Here is a 23,430-nt window from a genome sequence, read left to right as displayed (position 1 = left end):
GCAGCTGTTGTTTGCTGACCCTTTAAGCAACAAAATATTTAAAAAATCATTATTTACTCACCTTCATGTTGATCCAAACGTGTGTGCGGTTGTTTTTCCTGTGAAACAAAAATGTCAAATTAAATTTATTTCCTACTTACGAGGCATTTAATAGGCTGCAAAGCACCAAAAAGAACAAACAAATACCCAATAGATAGCATAAATTTAGTCATTTTTGGCTGAACATTTCCAGACGTGGATTAAGGCTAAAACCCGAATGAGTCAGAACTATAAACTCTTTTTTGAGAGTCGTACAAATGAGGGCACATGCAAAACAAAAGTAATGACACACACCTATATGATTATTTAAAACCCTTAGACATCTGTTGAATTCCTACTAATGCGTCACTCTCAAACACGCACTCATTTTCCCTTGAGCAAAACACCCCTGACCTCTGAGTGTGTCCAGTTGTCTTTTTTAGTCTTTGACAGCTGCCTGATGCGGCTCCCGTTTAGTCAGCCTGAATTCTTTCTGACGGTATGAGGGGTTTATATTTAGAGGGGTGTACTTAAATTGCAGGGGGTTTGTGTTGGTGCTGTGTTATTTCAGCCTCTTGCACACTTGAGACGGCGAGACAAGAGGAAGTACCGCATCCTCTTTGAGACCTGCAATCTTTGAGATGGATCCAGTGAGTATCAAGGAGGACCTGAGGCTCTTTCAGAGCACTCTTCTCCAGGATGGTTTAAAGGAACTTCTGAAGGAGAACAAGTTTGTGGATTGTTTTCTAAAGGTTGGAGATCGGAGTCTTCCCTGCCACAAACTTATAATGGCGGCGTGCAGCCCGTACTTTCGAGAGCTGTACTTTACTGAGGACGGGGTTGAGAAGAAAGACTCCAGCAAGGAAGTCGTGCTGGAGAACGTGGATCCCGCCATTATGGAAATGATTGTGCACTATCTCTATTCCGCAGACATCGAAATCACAGACGAGAACGTGCAAGACATCTTCGCAGTCGGCAACAGGTTTCAGATCCCATCTGTTTTCACCATTTGCGTCAACTATCTACAAAACAAGGTGTCTTTGGGGAACTGCTTGGCCATCTACAGAATGGGACTGGTTTTGGACTGCCCAAGGCTCGCTGTGTCCGCTAGGGACTTCATAGCGGAGCGTTTTGAGACTTTGTCCAGGGAAGAGGAATTTCTCGAGTTCACCGCTCCTGAGCTGTTCGCCATCATCGGGTGTGATTCTCTGAACGTGGAGAAAGAAGAGGTCGTCTACGAGCTCTTGATGAAATGGGTCCGGAAGAACAAGGAGAACCGGGCGATCGCTTTGGGAGATGCCTTCGAGCACATCCGCTTCCGACTACTCCCGGAGAAATACTTCAAGGAGAAAGTGGAGAAGGATGACATCATCAAGGCTGACCCTGAGCTCCTCAAGAAGCTGAATACCATCAGGGAGGCTTTTGCTGGAAAACTTCCACAAACGAAGGAGGGTGCGAAAGGTGAAGGCGAAGAAGAGGGAAATAAATTGCCCGGTTTTCTGAATGACAACAAACGGTTGGGGATGTTCACCAGGGATCTCATACTGATGATAAGTGACACGGCGGCTGTGGCCTACGATGCTAATGAAAACGAATGCTTCCTAGCGGCGATGGCAGAGCAGATACCGCGAAACCACGTTAGCATTACGTCAAAGAAGAACCTGCTCTATGTTGTGGGAGGGCTGTTTGTGGATGAGGACGACGAGGATTCCCCACTGCAGTGTTATTTTTATCAGGTTAAGACGGTCATTTATAGTATAATGGTCTTTTCAAAATGTCTCGTTCTCCTTGTAACAATAATGAAGGTGTTTTGCAGGAAATCTAGTTTACACTCAATCAAAAAAAAAAATCTGGTTTTATCATATTTTAACCCCTTTGAAAGGGAATTAGAACTGCTTTTAACTCTGGTACTGTCAAACTCACAGAATATGCACAGGTTTGCCTCATTATATAATTATATATAAAACGTTTTGCAACCATATTAAATATTCACATTCATTAGAGGAAGCCCAATAAGAATTTTATTTATCGAATATATATTTTCTGGCCGCATAAATCAGAATTTTATCCCAGGATTTACAATGTACAGTACGAAACATTAATTATATAATATAAATGCCTATATATATATATATATATATATATATATATAATTTTATAAATGTATATAATTTAATTAATTTTATTTTAATGTATTCCATTTTCATTTTAGCTAAAGTTTTAGTAAATTTGTTATGTTTTTATGTCTATAGTTTAGTTTTAGTTATTGTTATGGAAGATGGTTTCCGCAACTGAATAAAAAAAATGTATCATAATTGCAACTTTTTGTCTCACAATTGCGAGAAATGAAGAATTGTGAGACATAAAGTCGCAATTCTGAGAAATAAATTCTAACACAATTGCGAGTTTATATCTCGAAATTCTGACAACTTTTCTCAAAATTGTGAGATATAAACTCATATCACGCAATTCTGACTTTATATCAAAAAACTCTGACTTTATATCTTGCAATTGTGAAAAATAAAGTCAGAATTGTGAGATAAAAAGTCGCAAATTACCTTTTTTATTTTTCATTCTGTGGTGGAAACAAGCTTCCATATTATGTAGTACATCAAGTTAAACTAAAATGAAAATGTGAAATGTTGCCTTAATATATATATATATATATATATATATATATATATATATATATATTAGATATTGTTTATTTTATTTCAAGTAACAATAATGTTTTATGGTGTTAGTTTTAGTTCAGAATGACTCGGATGATTAACATTTTCTAGTGTGAAAATCTCATTTTTGTGTTCTATAGTGGTTTGGAATGACATAAGGGTTAGTGAATGATGATACGATGAACTATTCATTCAATTGCATGACTGCATATTTCTAGGAACCAGAATTAAATGGAAAGGCATATGTACGAAGGCCTATATCACCAGGAAGAATAGAATGAAAGTTAATTACATTTGTAAATCAATTTAAATCATCAATTTTCTTCAGCTGGACACTCATTCTCCAAACTGGATTGCCCTGCCCCCGATGCCATCGCCCCGGTGTCTGTTCGCCATGGGCGAGTTTGAAAACTTCTTGTTTGCAGTTGCTGGCAAAGACCTGCAGACCGGCGAGTCTCTGGACTCAGTGATGTGTTATGATGTTGAGTAAGTTTCTTCTACGTTTTCTGCTTCAAACATAAACCACAAAACTAATAATGTTTTGCTGTTCTCGGCAGTAAGATGAAGTGGCTAGAGACCAAAAAACTGCCCTTAAGAATTCACGGTCACAGTGTGATCTCACAGAACGGACTAGTTTACTGCATAGGAGGAAAGACGGATGAAAAGTAAGTCAAATTTGAGTTGAGATGAGATTAAATACAAAATAAAAGCCTGAGATAAAGTAGCATTGCTTGTTTTCATCTCTGGAATAGTAAAACCATCAACAAGATGTTTGCGTACAACCACAAGAAGTCAGAATGGAAAGAGCTGGCGGGCATGAAGACACCCAGGTCCATGTTTGGAGTCGCCGTCCACAAAGGAAAGATCATTGTGGTTGGAGGAGTCAATGAAGATGGCCTTTTAGCCTCTTGTGAAGCGTATGACTTTTCAACAAACAAGTACGTATTAATCACTGTTTTTATTGATATTTAATCCTCATACACGTTTTTAAAAGGCTTACAGATGCTCTAAACCTAAAGTTAGCCAGCGCTCAGTGAATGATTAAAAGTTAGCTTGCAATTTTTTTCAGCTAGCCTATATTTCGAAATACTGACATTATACAGTCATGAGTCATAACATTTAACACCTATTATAGAATAGATGTTAAACATCACAGAATTCTGCAAATCTATTGATAACACTTTCTGATTTGAGCCATTTTTTTCCCTCCAAAATAATGTCACTTCCTGGAGGATGATGTCAGAAAGGAACTGGCTTTTGTTAAAGTGATATTACATAGATTGACAGGATTGAAAAATAAAATCCCAGCCAACAATTTTTGGTTTCAAAAAAGTTCCCTAAATGTTAGTTTTTAGTTCCCAAAACGTATTTTTTTTAAGGTTTGTTTTTGGGCTATCTTTACTACAATATCATTACCGCTGTAACCGGCCTACATGGGTATTATAAAATAACCTAAAAATAGCCGTTGTGAAACGTTAACATTCTGTTTAAGTTAATTTTAGATTATTTAAAAATAACCCCCAGTGACATTTTGGGAACATTATTTTAGGGTTGCAAAAACAAAACAAACAAAAAAACTAAAAAGAACATTCCTTGAACGTTATTATTTGGTCCTGAAATAAAATGGGAAACCAAACTGGAAGCAAATACTATCATATTCTGTTTGTTTTTGTTTTTTTGTTGTTTTTGGTGGGGGGGGGGGGGGGGGGGGATTCGAGGGCAAATCTATAAAATCATCACCGATTAAAACAATATTTCCAAGAAAACATGTTTTATTTAAAATATTTTGATTAGAGAAGGAACATTGAAACAAAAACTGGAATTTTTCTTTTTTTATTATTAAAAAAGTTGGATAACAATGACAAAAATGAGTAGTTAAATTATTAGGTTTTGAGGTATTGTGGCATTTATCTTATGGGATACGGCAGATGTTATCCTCCACAAATCTATCAAAATCAGTTAAAACCATGTTGTTTTTCCCAATAGATGGGAGGCGTTCCCTGAGTTTGCTCAGGAGAGAAGCTCTGTGAATGTGGTCAGTTCTGCTGGTGTGCTGTACGTGGTGGGCGGCTTCACTGTGAAGGAGAACGACGACAAACAGTGTGTCCCGTCAGAAATCACAGACATCTGGCAGTAAGTGTTCTGCTTGACACACATCTGAATTATTTTCGTCTTAAAGGAATAGTTCACCCAAAGAACGCATTACCAGAAGCTGGCGATTATGCACTCACATAAAGGATTATTAGGAACACCTGTTCAATTTCTCATTAATACAATTATCTAATTAACCAATCACATGGCAGTTGCTTCAATGCATGTAGGGGTGTGGTCCTGGTCAAGACAATCTCCTGAACTCCAAACTGAATGTCAGAATGGGAAAGAAAGGTGATTGAAGCAATTTTGAGCGTGGCATGGTTGTTGGTGCCAGACGGACCGGTCTGAATATTTCACAATCTGCTCAGTTACTGGGATTTTCACACACAACCATTTCTAGGGTTTACAAAGAATGGTGTGAAAAGGGAAAAGCATCCTGTATGCGGCAGTCCTGTGGGCGGAAAATGCCTTGTTGATGCGAGAGGTCAGAGGAGAACGGGCCGACTGATTCAAGCTGATAGAAGAGCAACTTTGACTGAAATAACCACTCGTTACAACCGAAGTATGCAGCAAAGCATTTGTGAAGCCACAACACACACAACCTTGAGGCGGATGGGCTACAACAGCAGAAAACCCCACTGGGTAACGCTCATCTCCACTACAAATAGGAAAAAGAGGCTACAATTTGCAAGAACTCACCAAAATTGGACACTTGAAGAGTGGAAAAATGTCGTCTGGTCTGATGAGTCTCGATTTCTGTTGAGACATTCAGATGGTAGAGTCAGAATTTGGTGTAAACAGAATGAGAACATGGATCCATCATGCCTTGTTACCACTGTGCAGGCTGGTGGTGTAAAGGTGTGTGGGATGTTTTCTTGGCACACTTTAGGCCCCTTAGTGCCAACTGGCCATTGTTTAAATGCCACGGCCTACCTGAGCATTGTTTCTGACCATGTCCATCCCTTTATGGCCACCATGTCCCCATCCTCTGATGGCTACTTCCAGCAGGATAATGCACCATGTCACAAAGCTCAAATGATTTCAAATTGTTTTCTTGAACATGACAATGAGTTGACTGTACTAAAATGGCCCCCACAGTCACCAGATCTCAACCCAATAGAGCATCTTTGGGATGTGGTGGAACGGGAGCTTCATCACAATTGAATCGTGGTTTCCACAAAATTAAACAGCACAACATTGAAAATAATCAGAAATGTTTCTTGAGCAGCAAAATCATCATATTAGAATGATTTCTGAAGGATCATGTGACACTGAAGACTGGAGTAATGATGCTGAAATTTCATCTTTGCATCACAGATATAATTTAGATTTTAAAAGATATTCAAATAAAAAAATAGATTTAATTGGTGAGCAAAATAAATGAAAATCTTACCAACCCCAAACTTTTAAACGGTACTGTAAAATTGTTAAAATCAAATCATAAAAATATTATGATACAAGTGTATACTTCTAACTGGGATTCATCGCTCTTTTTTTGACAGGTATGAGGAGGACAAGAAACAGTGGGCTGGAATGATACAAGACATACGATATGCTGCCGGCGCCTCTTGTGTTTCTATGAGACTAAATTCAGCAAAGATGCCTAAACTTTAAAAACATCATCACTGTCACTGATTGTATCCAATAACAAACTGTAACTATATTTTAAAATATCATAAACCACACAAAAATGATAATTAATTGCACTATTTAATTCTTTCCCCGCCAGCATTTTTGATCATTTTCACACAAAAAATATATTTTGAAAAAAATATATATTGTTGTATAAATATCTGAACCTACAATACGTCAGACGAAAGAAGAGAATCCTCTTTACAAAAAACAAAAACAAAAAAAAAAACACTATTACACGTGTGTCCTTGTGTAATAGCACCCCCTACAGACAGTGGAAACATGGATTGCCAGAAAATTGTCGATGGCAGGGAAAGAGTTAATGCACATTCCCTGACTTTATATGTTTTAATCAAAATGTAACAATTTTCCTTTTAGGCTGACATTACAAATCATCCATCACTTCATAACAGAGGTAAAATGCAAGCAAACGGTATTTCATGTTGACCTTCAACATAAAAATGACCTGATTTATATGCATGTTGGGTTCTCTTGTAAATGTGGTGCAGCTGAGGAAAACATATGTCAAAATGAAATGTACAGTGTTGTCTTGCAGCTCAAATGAAGGATAACCTGATGTTCAATCCTTTCATAGTGTCTCTCTGCTGCTGATTGCACTAAATATTTTAATGTCCAGTTTAGATAATGTCTCAGGGCAACTCTGTAAATATTTTCTTCCTGAGATATTCTTTCCAAGCATCTTCTGTGGAAAGCTCCATTGAGTTCCATTCAAAGTGGGGAATCTGTAGAAATGCATATTATCAGCAAAAACACACTTTTGTCATGCAAATAGTATGGGTGTGAAATATAATATCTTTCTACTGACCTGTAATACTTGATATCCTAAAATCTCCAGATGTCTTTTCTTCATCATGGCCTCCCCTTTCATGTGCCGGGAATTTTTGCAGAAGGATTTGGAGTCCAAGAACTCTAATGCAATGCTAGGCAGATGAAGTAGCAGGGAGAATTATGTTACGTCTGAATATTACGTGTAGTTTTGCACATTGAAGCATGACATACCGGCGAGCTCCTGGCGGCAGATCTGTCCTCTCTCTGTCTGCTGATACAGACTGCCAGTGAACGTTTCCGTTCTCGCTGATCTGCAGCTGACTCGGCTCGCTGTACGGTACCGGCTGGAGGTGACGATCCAGGACAAGTTCAAAATCTGATGACATAAACATTACAGTTTTCATGAGCTTACAGAGACAGCAATGCTGTATCTACAACTGTCATCCTGTACAACTGTGTTTTAAGTCAATGAAATATTACAATGGATCGGAGTGAATCAATTCAACTCGTATAGTATTTAATGGTACATAACACCCCATAACTCAACAAACCATATTGATGTGTAAAATACTGACTAGATTAGATAGATAGATAGATAGATAGACAGACAGACAGACAGACAGACAGACAGACAGACAGACAGACAGACAGACAGACAGACAGACAGACAGACAGACAGACAGACAGACAGACAGACAGACAGACAGACAGACAGACAGACAGACAGACAGACAGATAGATAGATAGATAGATAGATAGATAGATAGATAGATAGATAGATAGATAGATAGATAGATAGATAGATAGATAGATAGATAGATAGATAGATAGATAGATAGATAGATAGATAGATAGATAGATAGATAGGTCATAAAATAGATAACTGTAGACAGACAGACAGACAGACAGATAGATAGATAGATAGACAGACAGACAGGTAAATAGATAGACAGACAGATAACAATAAATTATATATATATAATATATTATTAAAATAATTTACTAAAAAACTTTTTCAGTTAAAACAGATGAATGAAATATAAAATTAAAAAAAATATATAAAAAAATATTTTCAGTTAAAATAGATGTTGGACCTTAGACCTTTATATTTATAGAAGCCAAAAGCAATCCCCGTATTTGTTTCAAATAAAGTTAAATTTAACCATCAAAGGATGGGGAAAAATATTTTATATTTATTAAATATTTTAAATATGAGACAAGAACAAAACACTAAACTTGGTTAATGTACAATCTGACCAAAAATATATTTGGTAGAAAAGGCAAACAACAGCTACATATACTGTATACACACACACACACAAACATATATATCTCAACACTGTTAGGAATAAATAATATGGACTATTTTACTTGTACCACTCGTTTAAAACTCACCGACAGTATAGAAGTATGGAGTCAGCACTCCGACTTTAGCACAGTTGATCCCACCCAGGACGTCTCCGAGCATCTTATGGATCTGCTGCTGAATCGGACTGATCGAGCTGTTGGCTGCAGTGCGGAAAACATTATTCAACTATTTGAACCAACCAGACTTTTTAATTAAAAAAGTTAGCTCTTACATTAAACATTTCAATCTATTTGACTACCATTATGCTTTCTTTGATAAAAAAAGAAGAAAAAAAAGTTATTTCAAAATAGATAAAAATTGATATATACAGGTGAAACGCGAAAAATTTGAATATCGTGCACACGTTATAATTTTGATGATTATGGCTTACAGCTTATGAAAACCCCAGATTCAAAATCTCAGAAAATTAGAATATTACATGAAATCAATAAAAAAAAAAGATTTTAAATACAGAAATGCTGGTTCTCTGAAAAGTATAATCATGCATACGTCTAGTTAAATATACTTAATATATTAGTTTAACCTTTTAATTTGAATTACTGAAATACATGAACTGTTGCACGATATTCTAAATTTTCGAATTTCACCTATACACTTTCAATTGTAACAATATTTTACAATATTACTGTTTTTTCCTGTATTTTTGATCAAATAAATGCATCCTTGGTGAGCATAAGCGACTTATTTTAAAAATATATATTTTTTAAAAATCTTACTGATCCCAAACTTTTGAACAGTTGTGTACAAATCTTATCAAATGGTTAAAAATGATTGTAATAATTATTTTAGCTAATGTGTACCAAGCACAAATGCTTTCAGATAAGAACTGCTTTCCAATTCTAATATTTCTACGGTCCAATTGTAGTCCGTTCCCGTTATCCAGCTGGATCTACGGTGTGCTCACCTCTCTTCTGCAGCCATTTACAGTAGCGCTCATGAAACCAGGGCACCTGGAACTCAGGACACTCCAGACACACGGCCCGATTCAGCTCCATGAGATGCAGACGTATGCGCATGTTCTGAGCATCCGGCAAAGCTGGATAAAACACACATTTGTAAAGTTTTAGGAGTGACAAACACATTTAAATACGGGAATGAGTCACCTAAAGCCCATCGTTCTGTGTGTGTACTACGGACAGCAGACAGTGTGTGCGCTGCGGCTGTTCGCGTGACGCTAACGTGAAACCAGACTTCATTCGCCACAATGGAAAGCATATTTACACTATTTGAAACCCTATTTAGTGCATTATGTGCCATTCACCATGTAGAAAATAGTAAATGTGTGAACAAGTGACTGATTTCAGCCACAGCTTCAGCGTCTATTTATAATGTAGGCGGATTAGATTCTATTTTATAATGTAGGCGGATTAGAATTAGATTCTAGAGCATTTGATTGGACAGAAAATCTGATGAGAAGCTGAAGTGCAGAGTGATGTCATCAAAATCATTGATCCATATTGGCAGAAGTGAGAGACTGTACAATTTGAAAGCTTATATATCTGTTTTGGAGCACGCTAGCTTATAGATTTTTATTTTTTATTGCTATTTATTGATTTTGTGATATTTTTTGGAACTGTTTTTAACCCTAAAACTGTAGCACTTTGAGATTTCGCTGAAATGTAAAGTGCACTATAAATAAAATGTATTATTATTATTAGATACCATTAAAACTAACATATTCATACTTTACCCCCAAAAATTGCATTTTTATTTCATGGGGACTTTAATAATAATAAAAATAATCCCTCTTTTTTCCCCCCTCTGTACTGAAAATGCATCGAAATATAACTTCAAAACCGACTTATGAACCGAACCATCATTTTTTTGTACCGTTACACCAACTGGACTCACTCCCGAAACTGTTTTGTTCATTCTTGGCCAAAGATGTCTCTTTCAGACCTTCAAGATACATTAATTATATAACTGTTTACGTTATCTAATCTCAGAAATACACATACTTTCCAGATGGGCATCCAACTTTGCAAGAAAGTCCACGTTGAAGATCTCTCTGACCACCTCCTCAGGGAAATAATCCGCCATGGCCAGTGCGTTCGCCAGGAGAACCAGCATTTGAGGGTCAATGGAGCCTGTTTACATCACCAGGAACAGGTTACGATGTGCCTTTTAAATTTTAGAAACAACTCATCTATATATGCACAGTGGAAGGATCTTACTATATGTGGAGTGAAATGTCGAATGCAGGCATAAAAAACTCATCTACAGATGCACAGTGGAAGGATCTTACTAATATGTGGAGTAAAATGTTGAATACAGGCATCTAAAAACTCATCTATAGATGCACAGCGTAAGGATCTTACTAATATGTGGAGTAAAATGTTGAATACAGGCATCAAAAAACTCATCTATAGATGCACAGCGTAAGGATCTTACTATATGTGGAGTGAAATGTTGAATACAGGCATCTAAAAACTCATCTATAGATGCACAGCGTAAGGATCTTACTAATATGTGGAGTAAAATGTTGAATACAGGCATCAAAAAACTCATCTATAGATGCACAGCGTAAGGATCTTACTATATGTGGAGTGAAATGTCGAATGCAGGCATAAAAAACTCATCTACAGATGCACAGTGGAAGGATCTTACTAATATGTGGAGTAAAATGTTGAATACAGGCATCTAAAAACTCATCTATAGATGCACAGCGTAAGGATCTTACTATATGTGGAGTGAAATGTCGAATGCAGGCATAAAAAACTCATCTACAGATGCACAGTGGAAGGATCTTACTAATATGTGGAGTAAAATGTTGAATACAGGCATCTAAAAACTCATCTATAGATGCACAGCGTAAGGATCTTACTAATATGTGGAGTAAAATGTTGAATACAGGCATCAAAAAACTGCTCCGCCGTTGGAGGGTCATAATTCAGCTTCGCAAAAGGCAGCAAAGTGGCATATATTGCAGAGTAATGAATCTGTTTGGAAGAGACAGACATACACTTGTTTTATAACACATGGTTCTGATGTATTTTGCATATTAATTACAAGAGAAAATGTTTCTTGAGCAACAAATCATTACATGATTTTGAAGGATCATGTAACACTGAAGACTTGAGGAATGATGCTGAATAAATTACATTTTAAAATAATATTAAAATAGAAAACATTTATTTTAAAATGTCAAAATATTAGCATTTTTACTGTTTTTTTATTTTTATTAAATAAATGCATCAAAAACATTTTGAAAAAAAAAAATCATACTGACACCAAACTTTTAAACACCAGTGTATCACTTCACTATATTTTTTGTGTAGTAAACAATGGCTTCAATGGAAACATTTAATGGCTTAACAACCTCAGAGCTCATTGCAGATCTGTCCTGAAATCTTTATATGTTATATGTATTTTTCTCCATGGTGGAAATATGATATTTCTGGAGAATACTGTACAAAATAAATTTTCAGCTCCAGAATTTGAATATTACTTCAATTTGGTGACAACCGTTGTTAACTAAAACTATTAAACGTCCTTTTAGTTAATTGAAATAAAGCTGAAATAAAATAAAATATAAACAATAGATGACAAACTTTTTAGAAAACTACTAAATATGAATATATACTAATAATACATAACAATACTAAAACAAAATTATAAAAACCTATAATTACTAACCATATACATTATATAAGTTAACCTCATATAAACTTAATAATAAAACAAAGTGTATATACACTGGCGATCAAAAGTGTGGATAACGTACAAACACTAATATTGTGAAATAATCTTCCAATTTAAAATAACTGTTTACTGTTTTAAAATAATTTAAAATGTAATTTATTCCTGTGATCAACGCTGTTTTTTCAGCATCATTACTCCAGTCTTCAGTGTCACATGATCCTTCAGAAATCATTCTCATATGCTGATTTGCTGCTCAAGAAACATTTATTATTGTTATCAATGTTGAAAACAGTTGTGTAGCTTAACATTTTAGTGGAAACTTCCATTTAATAATTTAGGGTAAGGTTTTTTTTAAAAAAAAGAATCAAGTATTCAACAAGAGCGCATTAAACTAATTCAAGTGAAAACGCATTGATTGAAACAACACTTAAATTGACTCCCACCTTGTCTATGTTTTCAATCGTCATACTAGCGATACGGTCCAGCAGCGCGGCACAGAAGTAGTTAGTCCTGGTCAGATAAACGGCCACGTCATGCACAGTAGTCCAGGATATCTGGTGAAGCAGTCTCTGCAAGGTGACCATAGACTCCTCCAGCAGCATCTCATCAAACCACTCCCCTGACAAGTACTTGACTTCCTCCAGCACCACATCCACGGGCTCCAGCTTGTGCAGCCGCTCGCGTGCGCAGCGGTTCAGGCTCTGCAGGAGGTGGACGTACTTGCTGGGGGTGCTGTGCCGGTACGAGGGGTCGTAGCGAATCCACTTGGCGACGACTATGGCGTAAGTGTTGAGGTTGTTTAGGTTGCACTGCGGGAGCACGGCTTCCACACGGGAAAGCACACCCTCGTCGAGATGCCGAGAAGGGAGCATGGACAGAACCCTAGTTAGTATGGTCACCTCGAACGGGAACACACTGCCCTGCTGGGAACTATGAAGGACGGTCAAAGACAGAAAAACAATATTGGGTAAAAACATAAATGTGCTAAATAAGATCATTCAATTGTGTTAACCCTTTATATTAATATTAAATAATGCATTAACTAAAAGTAAAAAGTTTAATGTTAGCACATAAAATACAATTATTCATTGTTCAAGCAATGGTAATTATGGAAGAGAGTTTCCGAAAATAAAAAAGGCAATTGCGACTTTATTTCTCACAATTCTGACTTCATATCTCGCAATTGTAAGATAAAAAGTCGAAATTATTATTATAATTGTTTTTTTCAGTGGCGGAGACAAGCGTCCATAGGTAATAGTCACAATTTCTTTTTCTTTTTTTTTTTTTTTGTTGTTTTGGTATTATTATTATTACTATAATTCATATATACATATTTATTTTTTGGTGGTTGTGTTTTACTTTGTGGTTTTAATTATTGATTTGTTGTTGTGTATCTATGTTGATTGTTTGAGACAAATAATAAAGAAAGAACATTTGATTAAAAACATTACTATTAAATGTTGAAAATAATATAAAGGAAGGATTCTTCATTGTTAGTTCATGTTAAATAATTTAGTTAACAAATAATAATAGTATATATATATATAATAGTTTTATTCAGCAAGGAGGCATTTATAATATTACTAAAGATAAACACAGTTCTTTTGAACTTTCTCTTCATCAAAGAATCTTGAAAAAAATGTATCACAGTTTCCAAAGAAATATTAACCAGTACAGTTGTTTTCAACATTGATTATAATAATAAATATTTCTTGAGCAGCAAATCATCATATTATAATGATTTCTGTAGGATCATGTGACACTGAAGAATGGAGTAATGATGCTGAGAATTCAGCTTTTTTAGATATTCACATAGAAAACAGTTATTTTAAATTGTAATAATATTTCACATTATTATCATTTTTACTGTTTTTTATTTTTTATTTTTGATCAGATTATTTTGGTAAGCATAAGAGGCTACTTTAAAAAAAAAAAAACATTTAAAAAAATTATACCACAGTGTAAATAACACCATACAGGTTCACTACGAAACGATGAGTAAATGATGTGAGAATTTACATTCTGTGCAAACTATCCCTTTAATTATAAGACTCCTAGACAGTCACAAATTTATCAGTCTGTTTTTGGAAACACTCACTGCAGCAGTTTGGCTTTCAGTCTGGAGAAGATCTCGGGATTCTGGCAATGGAGCAGGATGAGATTTTGAGTAATTCGAGCGATATCCAAAGAACGATACGACTCCAGATTCTTGAAGAGTATTGCTGCCATCCTGTCAGAAAAGACATGGGAAGGTCTTCAATTCAATTCAACTTTATTCTGGACTTGTGGTCCAATATAGACACAAGACACACACACACACACACACCAAATAAAAAGAAACAACAATTAAATAAGCATTTTAAAAAGACTGGTAGCGGACTGCACTAAATCTAATATTTGTTAGTGATATTATTATCAACCTACAGATAAAGCTATACATTAACTTCCGCAAAGTTGCTTTGCTTGTAGAGTGTTAAATCGAGCTGTAACAAACATTTCACTCACACTACTCCATCATGGTCACTTTAAAAGCACTTTTCCTTTGCAGACTGGCTTTTTTATAGTTAGTCCAAAGATGGGCCGTGTGCAAAAATGTACAATATGTCTTAAACAGAGTCATCTTAACATTGTCTGTGGTGTCCAAACTTCCGTGCGAGAGGATTTGCCTGGGCGCACAAAGTTCTACATTGTCTAAAAATGTCTTCTGTGAAGAAAAGATACTTGATTTTCCTTGTGACTTCAAGAACAACATAAATTTGACAGAAAGAAGTCCGGAAATTTCATAAACATGTCTTCCTCGGTCCTACAGATCATGACCACACTCTCAGTTGCATTATACTGTCTGTATGTCACGTTTAGGGGTGGGCGATATGAGCAAAAATTCATATCATGATATTTTTCACTGTTCGGACGATATCGATATTATACGATATGTGATATGAGAAATATATTTTAATACACCGTAGTTAAATTACAGGCAAAATATGTATTTTAACAATATAACTAGAAAAAGGTGAGGGATTTAATTGGACATAGACCTGAACAATCTTTTTGTTTTTCTCAAAAATGCAAATGTATAACATGAGGTAGGCCTGAATTCAGTCTCTTTCTACTTTTTATTTTGCGAGGTCAAAATAATGCCTTCGTTAATTTCGTAAGATGAGTAACACTGGAGTTTGGTTTATTAAATACGTTTTAATCAATAAATATGAAATAGTGTGAGGTTTGACACTTAGGCCTAATTTAAGACAACATTATGTTAACCGAGAAGTTTTTGTATACTGACCAAAATAGAGAAGTGGGCTACATCCTGCTAATTCAGTGGTGAGAATTTAATTGTTGTTTTTATTTATATTGTTGTCCTCTTGATAATTATATATTACTACGTATCAATTTACTAACGCAAGTTGGACACAAAGGAAAAGGTTAAATGTTCAGTTCAGCCTCGATTTTGTATCGTCATTAGTAGGTCTAGTGTTAAAAGTTGTAAGAGTACCAAATTTAACAAAACAATATAACTGAAAATTTTGCATTAATGACTATCTAACGGTATTCTCGGTATCACAAAATCTGAAAGAAAAAAAAAAAAAATATATATATATATATATATATATATATATATATATATATGTATATATATATATATATATATATATATATATACAGTATATATATATATATATCCTTTTTTTACTGACCCTAAACTTTTGAACAGTAGTGTAAAAACAAAAATTGTAATCACATTTTTTTTTTTTAAATTATTGCAGAGACAAAATTTTAACAATTTCATCAACCCCTAACTGTGATAATTATGTCTATTACGTTCTGACATGCAATGCAAATAACTTGTCTTACTTGTTTATCAACTGAAGGTTCCTGCATTGCATCTCCTCCATTGCCTCCAACACTCCTAAAGCCTGCTGGGGATTCAGCTCATCAGCCAATAGCAGCGCAGTACTCTCTAACCTGCAACAAGACCAATCAAACCAATCAAATCATACAGTGGAAATCCACTGACTGGAATTTAATGACTTAAAACACTTTAGTTTAAATCCCTATGATGACTGGACAAAATACAGTCCCTGTTGCACTATACCAAGGAGTTGAGGTCAAAAGGTCAGACTGAAAAACATGAGAAATAAAGTCAGAAATACTGTAAACTAGCATTTGCACAGGACTGTGAGATAAAAAGTCACAATATTTGTTTTTTATTGTGTGATGATGTGGGGATATTTTAATTCCAAAGGCCAAGGGAACTTCATCAGGATGCATATTATCCTGGATCCATGAAATAACTGGCTTTTAAAAATAAAAATCTGCCTGACTCTATGGGAATTTAACATAGGGGTGCCCTGACTTATGAATGAAACCTTTATTGCCCCAAGGGGGAATTTGTTTTACACTCATGGGAACCACAATAAACATAACCACAAAAAACATAGAATAAACATAAATAAAAAAAGAATAAAGGCAACCCTGTATTTTAAGGAAAAACATTTATTTATTTATGATACATTATTCATTCACAAAGAAAATTGGTGTCCTTAAAGGTTGGAGTTTTCCTCATTTTTCTAATTAAGGCATTAAGATCAATACCCAAAATATGATTTTTTATTCCTCTTTTTAGGCAACTTTAGCATGGGTGCCAAAACTTATTCACACCACTGTATATAAATGACACAGAAATAGCACTGATATCCAAAAATAGTACGTAATTAAAAGAATATAAAAGGGAAAAATTTCCCTGGCTCACCTCTCTCTGTCACCTTGTCCTGCCATTGGTCCAAGACAAGCAAAGAGTTTGGTGAAAGTGGCAGGATCAGTGCTCGTGTCCACCAGCTCTATGAGTCTCTGTCTCGCAGCCACTCTGAAATCAGAGTTATTGTACTGCAACGTCTGATACATTCCCAGAGTGATGCAGATGTGCTCCACGTCCAGATGGGAGATGTTCTGCATGAGAAGCCGGTTGCATTTCTCCAGGAGAGGTCGGTGGACATATCTGACGTTTCGGAGGAACTGCACCACCCTTCTGGGGTTGTTGAAGTGTATCGGGTCCATTTTGTCCAGAAGGGTGTCCGCTTTTGTAAGCAGCGCATCCCGCAGCTGGGGCGACACCAGGGGAAAGATACCGATCATCAAGGGTGTGAGCACTCTGTAAGGAGGACATGTAGTGTAAATACACTTATTTTCAGGTGCACTACACCTTTAGGGTGTTCGATGGTTTAAAACACACCTGGCGTCTTGAATGGAGTCCAGTCTCTGACTCACTATTTGAGTAATCTGGCCCATCAGAGGGCTGTGGTGCAGGAACTGATCACTCAGACAAACTGCAAACTTTGAAAGTGTTTTCATCTGCAGTCTGTAAAGTAGAGAAAGCAAACTTTTATGGGGCAATTTTATAAAACTTTGTTGCTGCAGTACTTATATTATCCACATCACATCTGCATTAGAGTACAACAGTGTATTTTTAACACTAGCTTGTCAATCTTTAAAGTCAGACCTACTGTGAGCTACAAGGATGCTAATCGATGGTACAGTATGTGCTATGCTACTTATTTTTTAATGGATAACAGCAGAATTCCTGGTATAAAATTACATTACACATGATACTGCAGAAGTCTCCAGCAATCAGAGGATTGAAAAAGCAAATCATACCAAAATAACGATTTATTATAAATGCTGTTATATTTTATATATATATTTATATGTTTTTAAATAGTTATATTTCATATAACTATTTATAGCCCATCCTATGATCGGGAAGGGTCAGCAAAATGTTCATTATTATAAAAAAAATAAGAGGATCATTCAAAATGCATGTTATTTATTTAGTTTACTGAATAATATATTTTGCATAAAAGATTTATGGTTTACATATAGTCCACAATGTTTACATGTTAGTCATGCAATTATATATATATATATATATATATATTACAATCAACACCTGTAAATCAATTGTTTTATTTATTGAAATATGTTTCAATCATTTATTTAATTGAATTTATTTGAACTATTTATTTATTTTAATTGTGTCATTTGCAATGACACAGTCTTGTATCTTTGTCTTTCTGTCCAATTTATAAAAGGGATCCTTCACCTCTGGAAAGATGAATGTGTATTTAAAATGGGTCATTTCTGTAGAAGAAATGTTAAACTATTTTTGAATTTGGAGCTTTCTAGACTGAGAAAAGCCAGAAAATGTATTTTTGGCTTATGTGGATGAAAGACAACAACTCCCAGAATGCACTTGCTTCGCTGCCCTAGGAGGCCACGCCTACCGGGAACAGAGCGTTCTACACCTGTGAGACGCACCGGTCTCGTATCTCTCACGGAGGAGCGGGAATTTTCTTAGCAATGTTAAAACGCGCATCAAACGATCACTTGTTTAGCGTTCATGTAAACACTACATTCAGATTCACCAATCAGAATGAAATCAATTAGACAAAAGCTGTGCATGTAAACAATGAATGGCGACTGCAGAAAGCAAAAGCTGAATCCCGGACAGCGGCGGCCGGACAGGTCCGGGAAAAGAGGATGGTAACCCCTACTACTCAGCTTTCTCCACAGAACAAGAGCCTGCTAGCTTAGCTTCCAAAAAAAGATGGCCGACACTTTGTGTTCATTCTGTGAGTGAGATCACCCTCTATGGGCGGGTTGAGGACATGCGGGACAGACCCGACTACTGACTGTAGTCTTTAGCCTCTGGGTGGTGCAAAAAATTACGATTTTTGCATCATCAGAGGATTTTTTCCAGACAAAAAATACATAAATCGCTCGTCTCAGGGGGATATGAGGGTGGAAAGCATGGTAATTTGAAAATACTACTGGTTTTTAATATAAAGCTTAATGCTGAATCTTAAATTATCCCTTTAAATACTTTTTTCAAAGTGAAATAGATGCCTGAAATGTTGTGGTTCACCTCCTAGCTGGATGTTTTGGTTCATGGCTTATTTTAACAAAGACAAAACCCCTTTGTACTTTCAGAACCAAGACTGCTAAAAAGGTAGAAAAAGTAGACACTTTCAATCTTGCCATTGGAAATCACCAAACTCTCACTGTCGTGGTTGCATTTATGAAATTTGTCATGTACCTCTCCAGTCTGGTCCAAGCCTCTGTCACCAAGTGCTGCACAAGAGAGTCATGATGTTCTACTTGAAGCCTGCAAAACAAGACAAAATATGGATATATTCCCACAAATAATTAATTAGGACACCATATTTACGTTGTAGTTTTGAGAATAGCTCTGTTAGAAATTTTGTTCTGTTAGTTACCGAATGCTTCATAATTGAGTTTGGTGCTAGCATGTGGCAAAATTAATGACACTTTAAGCACAAAATACATTGCATACAAAAATACTGGTAAAACAAAAAATGTAATTCATCAATTCATCTGCTACGATAAAATAACTTTTTCTGTCCAATGCAATGCATCACTGTATTAATAATGTTTCAAATTATTATCTGTTTTTGCTGCTTAATATTTGTGTGGAAACCGTAATAACGTCTTTCTTTAAGGATCCTTCAGCATTTATTTGAAATATAAATCTTTTGTAACATTATAAATGTCTGTACTGTCACTTTTCATCAATTTAATCGATTCTTGTTGAATAAAATTATTCATTTCTTCTCTTTTTTTTTGTTAAATCTCACTTACCCTAAACTTTTATATTGCCTAAATATTAAGCAGAACAACTGTTTACAAGTTGTTTACATTGATAATAATAATAGACAAATCTTGAGCAGTAAATCATCATATTAGAATGATTTCTGAAGGATCATGTGACACTGAAGACTGGAGTAATGATGCTGAAAATTCAGCATTGCATTACAGATATAAATTACATTTTACTAGAGCCCGACCGATATGGATTTTTGGGTGCCGATACCGATATATCGGCCCGATATTATTTATGTCTATATTATAATACAGTACAGTAGCAATATTATTTATGTGTATTATAGCACAGTACCAGTCAAAAGTTCGGACACACTTTCCTATAATTGGTGTGTCCAAACTTTTGATGAGTACTATATATAGAATACACTCAAATGTGGTGATCAAACACTTTTATATTTAATGGAGACATGGTGAATGATAGAATGAGAATGATACATTTGAGCTTTAACCAAACTAGTTTGCATTGCATTTTATATTATATTATAAATACTAGTATTTATAATATAATATAATATAGCATCCAATGCAAACTAGTAAAAGACAAAGACTATTAAAAGAAAAAGTCGTTAGTGAAGATTATGCAACAGCTGTAAATTCACTAACGACTTTGTCTTTTAATTTAGTCACGTTATAAAAAAGCATAACTTGTATCAATAAATATATCAAAAGTGTCACTGACAAAACCTTATCTTCTATTTTTGGTCTTAATTCCTCTAATCATTATAAACGCCGATACCGATAGTTAGGAAAATGCCTGAAATCCGCCGATATATCGGTCAGGCTCTAAATTTTACATTTCAATATTATTATTTTGACTGTATTTTTAATAATATAATGCAACCTTGGTGAACAAAAGAGACTTCTTTAAAAAAAAAAAAAAAATCTTGATTATTACTGTATAATACTATCTAGGTAGGCTACACAAGATTTTGAAACAGAGCTTTCACCTCACTTTTTCATTTTCACACTGTACCTGAGCACATCATAAAGCATTTTCACCACTGAACTGTCATCCAGGAGGCTGATCTTGTTTTCAGCCAGGACTCGAAGCGTCAGGAACTGCGGGTGATTCTGGACAGACTCAAACGTCCTGAGCATTTGTGGCCGGTCCCTTTGAAACTGCCACAGGAGTCCAATAGCACAGCTCACATGCTTCACAGACAGCTTGGCTTTGTTACGGCCCACCACATCGAACACTTGGTCCTCAGCAGAGCAAGCCAGAAGCTGGTCTAGAAGCTGGTCGCGGCCGACGACCCGACTGTGAAACAGCCTTCGGGAACAGACCCGAAGCGATCGGAGCCCAAACATGGTACAGGACGGCTGCCGTCAGGAGTCACTCCACATACTGGAGAGATCAGATGTACCGAAGAATCAGATCATCAACTTCTTTCCATGTCAGCTACAGCACTGCTGATATTAAAGCAAAAAAGAGAAATTTCAAACACTAAGACGTTCTGAAAAACATGTAAATTGTATATACAGTACTGGTCAAAAGCTTGAAAACATTACTATTTTTTATGTTTTTGAAAGAAGTCTATTATGATGTATAACCTATAATTATATTGTGAAATGGTTTTCTATTTAAATATACTTTAAAATATAATTTATTTATGTGACACAAAGTATATTACTCCAGTCATTCCAATATGATGATTTATTATCAATGTTGGAAACAGTTGTGCTGATTTTTTATTCATTGAAGAATAAAAAGTATTTTAAAAAAGAAAAAAAAGAACTGCATTTTTTTTTAAATATAAATATTTTGTAACAATATACACTCCTGTTCAAAAGTTTGGAGTCTATTTTTCTTTCTTTCTTTTTTGAAATAAATTAATACTTTTATTGAGCAAGGATGTTTTAAACTGATGCAAAGATTTATATTGTTAGAAAAGATTACCTTTTTTAAAAAAAATAAATAAATGCTGTTCTTTTTAACTTCTAATCCTGAAAAAAAAACACAATTTGTTTCTCAAAAACATTAAAAATAGTCATGTTTCCAATTCCAAACTTTTGACCAGTACTGTGTATGGAGATATATATATATATACACACACACACATTCCTGGTACATCCTTGCTAAATAAAAGTATTAATTTCTTTCAAAAAAGAAAGAAAAAAATATATACTCCAAACTTTTGAACAGGAGTGTATATTGTTACAAAAGATTTATATTTTAAACAAATGCTGTTTTCTTTATTTAAAAAAAAAATACATTTTATTCTTCAATGAATAAAAAGTATCACAGGTTATTAAAAAAAGCAGCACAACTTTTTCCAAAATTGATAATAATTCAAGGATTATGTGACTGCAGACTGGAGAAATGATGCTTTGAAAAAATATAAATAAAAATTATAAATATATAAGATAATATATAAGATAAATACATTATATATTCAAATAGAAAATCATTATTTCCATATAATTAGGAAATATATCATATATTTCAAAAACTTTAAAAATAGTAATTTTTCCAATTCCAAATTTTTGACCATATATATAATTACATCATCATTATAGCATTCTTTATATCACACGACTTATATCGATATCACTCTTCCTCATTATGTCACACTACTTATCTAATAGCCTACTCCTAGAATGTCAACTAACAGACATATACTTATTAGAGTTACATAGATCTTATGAAGTCTGGATGTCAGCAGCAGAAGTGTTGGACGGGATCATCATGTGCTATATAAATAAAGCTGAATAAGAGAGATTCACAGTACCTTCTTCAAGCTGCCATGCCATAACCACTGACTGTCAAAAAACTACTGGTACACACATATAACATACAGCATGAGTGTCCTGTACTGCAGCAGATCACGTGTTAGAGGACTGATGCGGTCATATGGGGTGTTACAGTCCCACAGCTGTGTGCTACTGCTTGTGTTTGTTATACAGATGCTTAGCGTGAATGTGAGAAAAATCTTTTATAAACAGAAAAGGGCAAAATGTGGGTCTTATGGTCAATGCTGCAACTGGCTTCCTGTTTAATCAAGCGCACAGCCAAAAGTCACGGTGTCTTTCAAAATAAAAGTCACACCATATGATAGAGTGAAACCATAATGAATTTGGAGGTGGTGGGATATACAAGTGTATCAATAATTAAAATATTAATGAAACTTTGAATAAAAAATGAAAACTTATAAATATATAATTACACAGGTAAATCAATGTCATGAAGGAATACATAAAAAATCATTTTAATTACTGATATTTAAGGGAACAGTTCACAACAATTCTGTCATAAATCTTTCATCCTCATGTTCTACTGAACACAAAGGAAGATATTTTGAAGAATGTCGGTACTCATAATAATGATAACTTTTCTCGTAACTATGACTTAACCTCTCGAAGGTTGATAATGACAAAATGTCTCGCAATTATCTTGAAATGCTGAGAAAAGTTCTACTCATGATGAGAAACATTTACATAATAATGAGAAACTTTTCTCATAATAATAATGAGAAACTTTTGTCGTAATAATGAGAAACTTTTGTCATAATAATGACATCACAACAAACAGGGGCA

At 34.9% G+C, this 23,430-nt stretch overlaps 2 protein-coding genes across 4 annotated transcripts; one reads left to right on the top strand and one right to left on the bottom strand.

Annotated features, from left to right (window-relative positions):
• The first annotated feature begins 318 nt into the window (after positions 1–318).
• Positions 319–7,000, top strand: klhl41a (kelch-like family member 41a). The gene is made up of 6 exons (XM_039683575.2): positions 319–1,754; positions 3,019–3,176; positions 3,248–3,355; positions 3,443–3,628; positions 4,677–4,823; positions 6,287–7,000. The coding sequence occupies exons 1-6, from the start codon at positions 660–662 to the stop codon at positions 6,396–6,398; spliced, it is 1,806 nt and encodes a 601-aa protein (XP_039539509.2). The 5' UTR covers positions 319–659; the 3' UTR covers positions 6,399–7,000.
• fastkd1 (FASTK mitochondrial RNA regulator 1) lies at positions 6,476–22,902 on the bottom strand. 3 transcript variants are annotated; one of them, XM_039683571.2, is made up of 15 exons: positions 22,626–22,902; positions 20,870–21,306; positions 19,310–19,378; positions 17,450–17,575; positions 16,970–17,368; positions 16,072–16,182; positions 14,315–14,446; positions 12,660–13,146; positions 11,399–11,513; positions 10,533–10,661; positions 9,479–9,610; positions 8,601–8,714; positions 7,437–7,581; positions 7,243–7,357; positions 6,476–7,159 (listed from the first exon to the last, which is right to left on the bottom strand). In XM_039683571.2, exons 2-15 carry the CDS (start codon positions 21,202–21,204, stop codon positions 7,067–7,069), a joined length of 2,502 nt encoding a protein of 833 aa, XP_039539505.2. In that variant the 5' UTR covers positions 21,205–21,306; positions 22,626–22,902; the 3' UTR covers positions 6,476–7,066. The 3 variants fall into 3 exon arrangements, with proteins under 3 accessions (XP_039539505.2, XP_039539506.2, XP_039539507.2); XM_039683572.2 differs by having other exon boundaries at positions 20,870–21,303; XM_039683573.2 differs by having other exon boundaries at positions 20,870–21,241.
• Between the last annotated feature and the right edge of the window lie 528 nt (positions 22,903–23,430).

Source organism: Pimephales promelas, chromosome 7 (assembly GCF_988280905.1).
Source record: "Pimephales promelas chromosome 7, fPimPro1.hap1.1, whole genome shotgun sequence".
Classification (NCBI taxonomy): domain Eukaryota; kingdom Metazoa; phylum Chordata; class Actinopteri; order Cypriniformes; family Leuciscidae; genus Pimephales; species Pimephales promelas.
The sequence above is the reverse complement of the archived record's forward strand: the minus strand, read 5'-3'. Positions and strand labels throughout refer to the sequence as shown.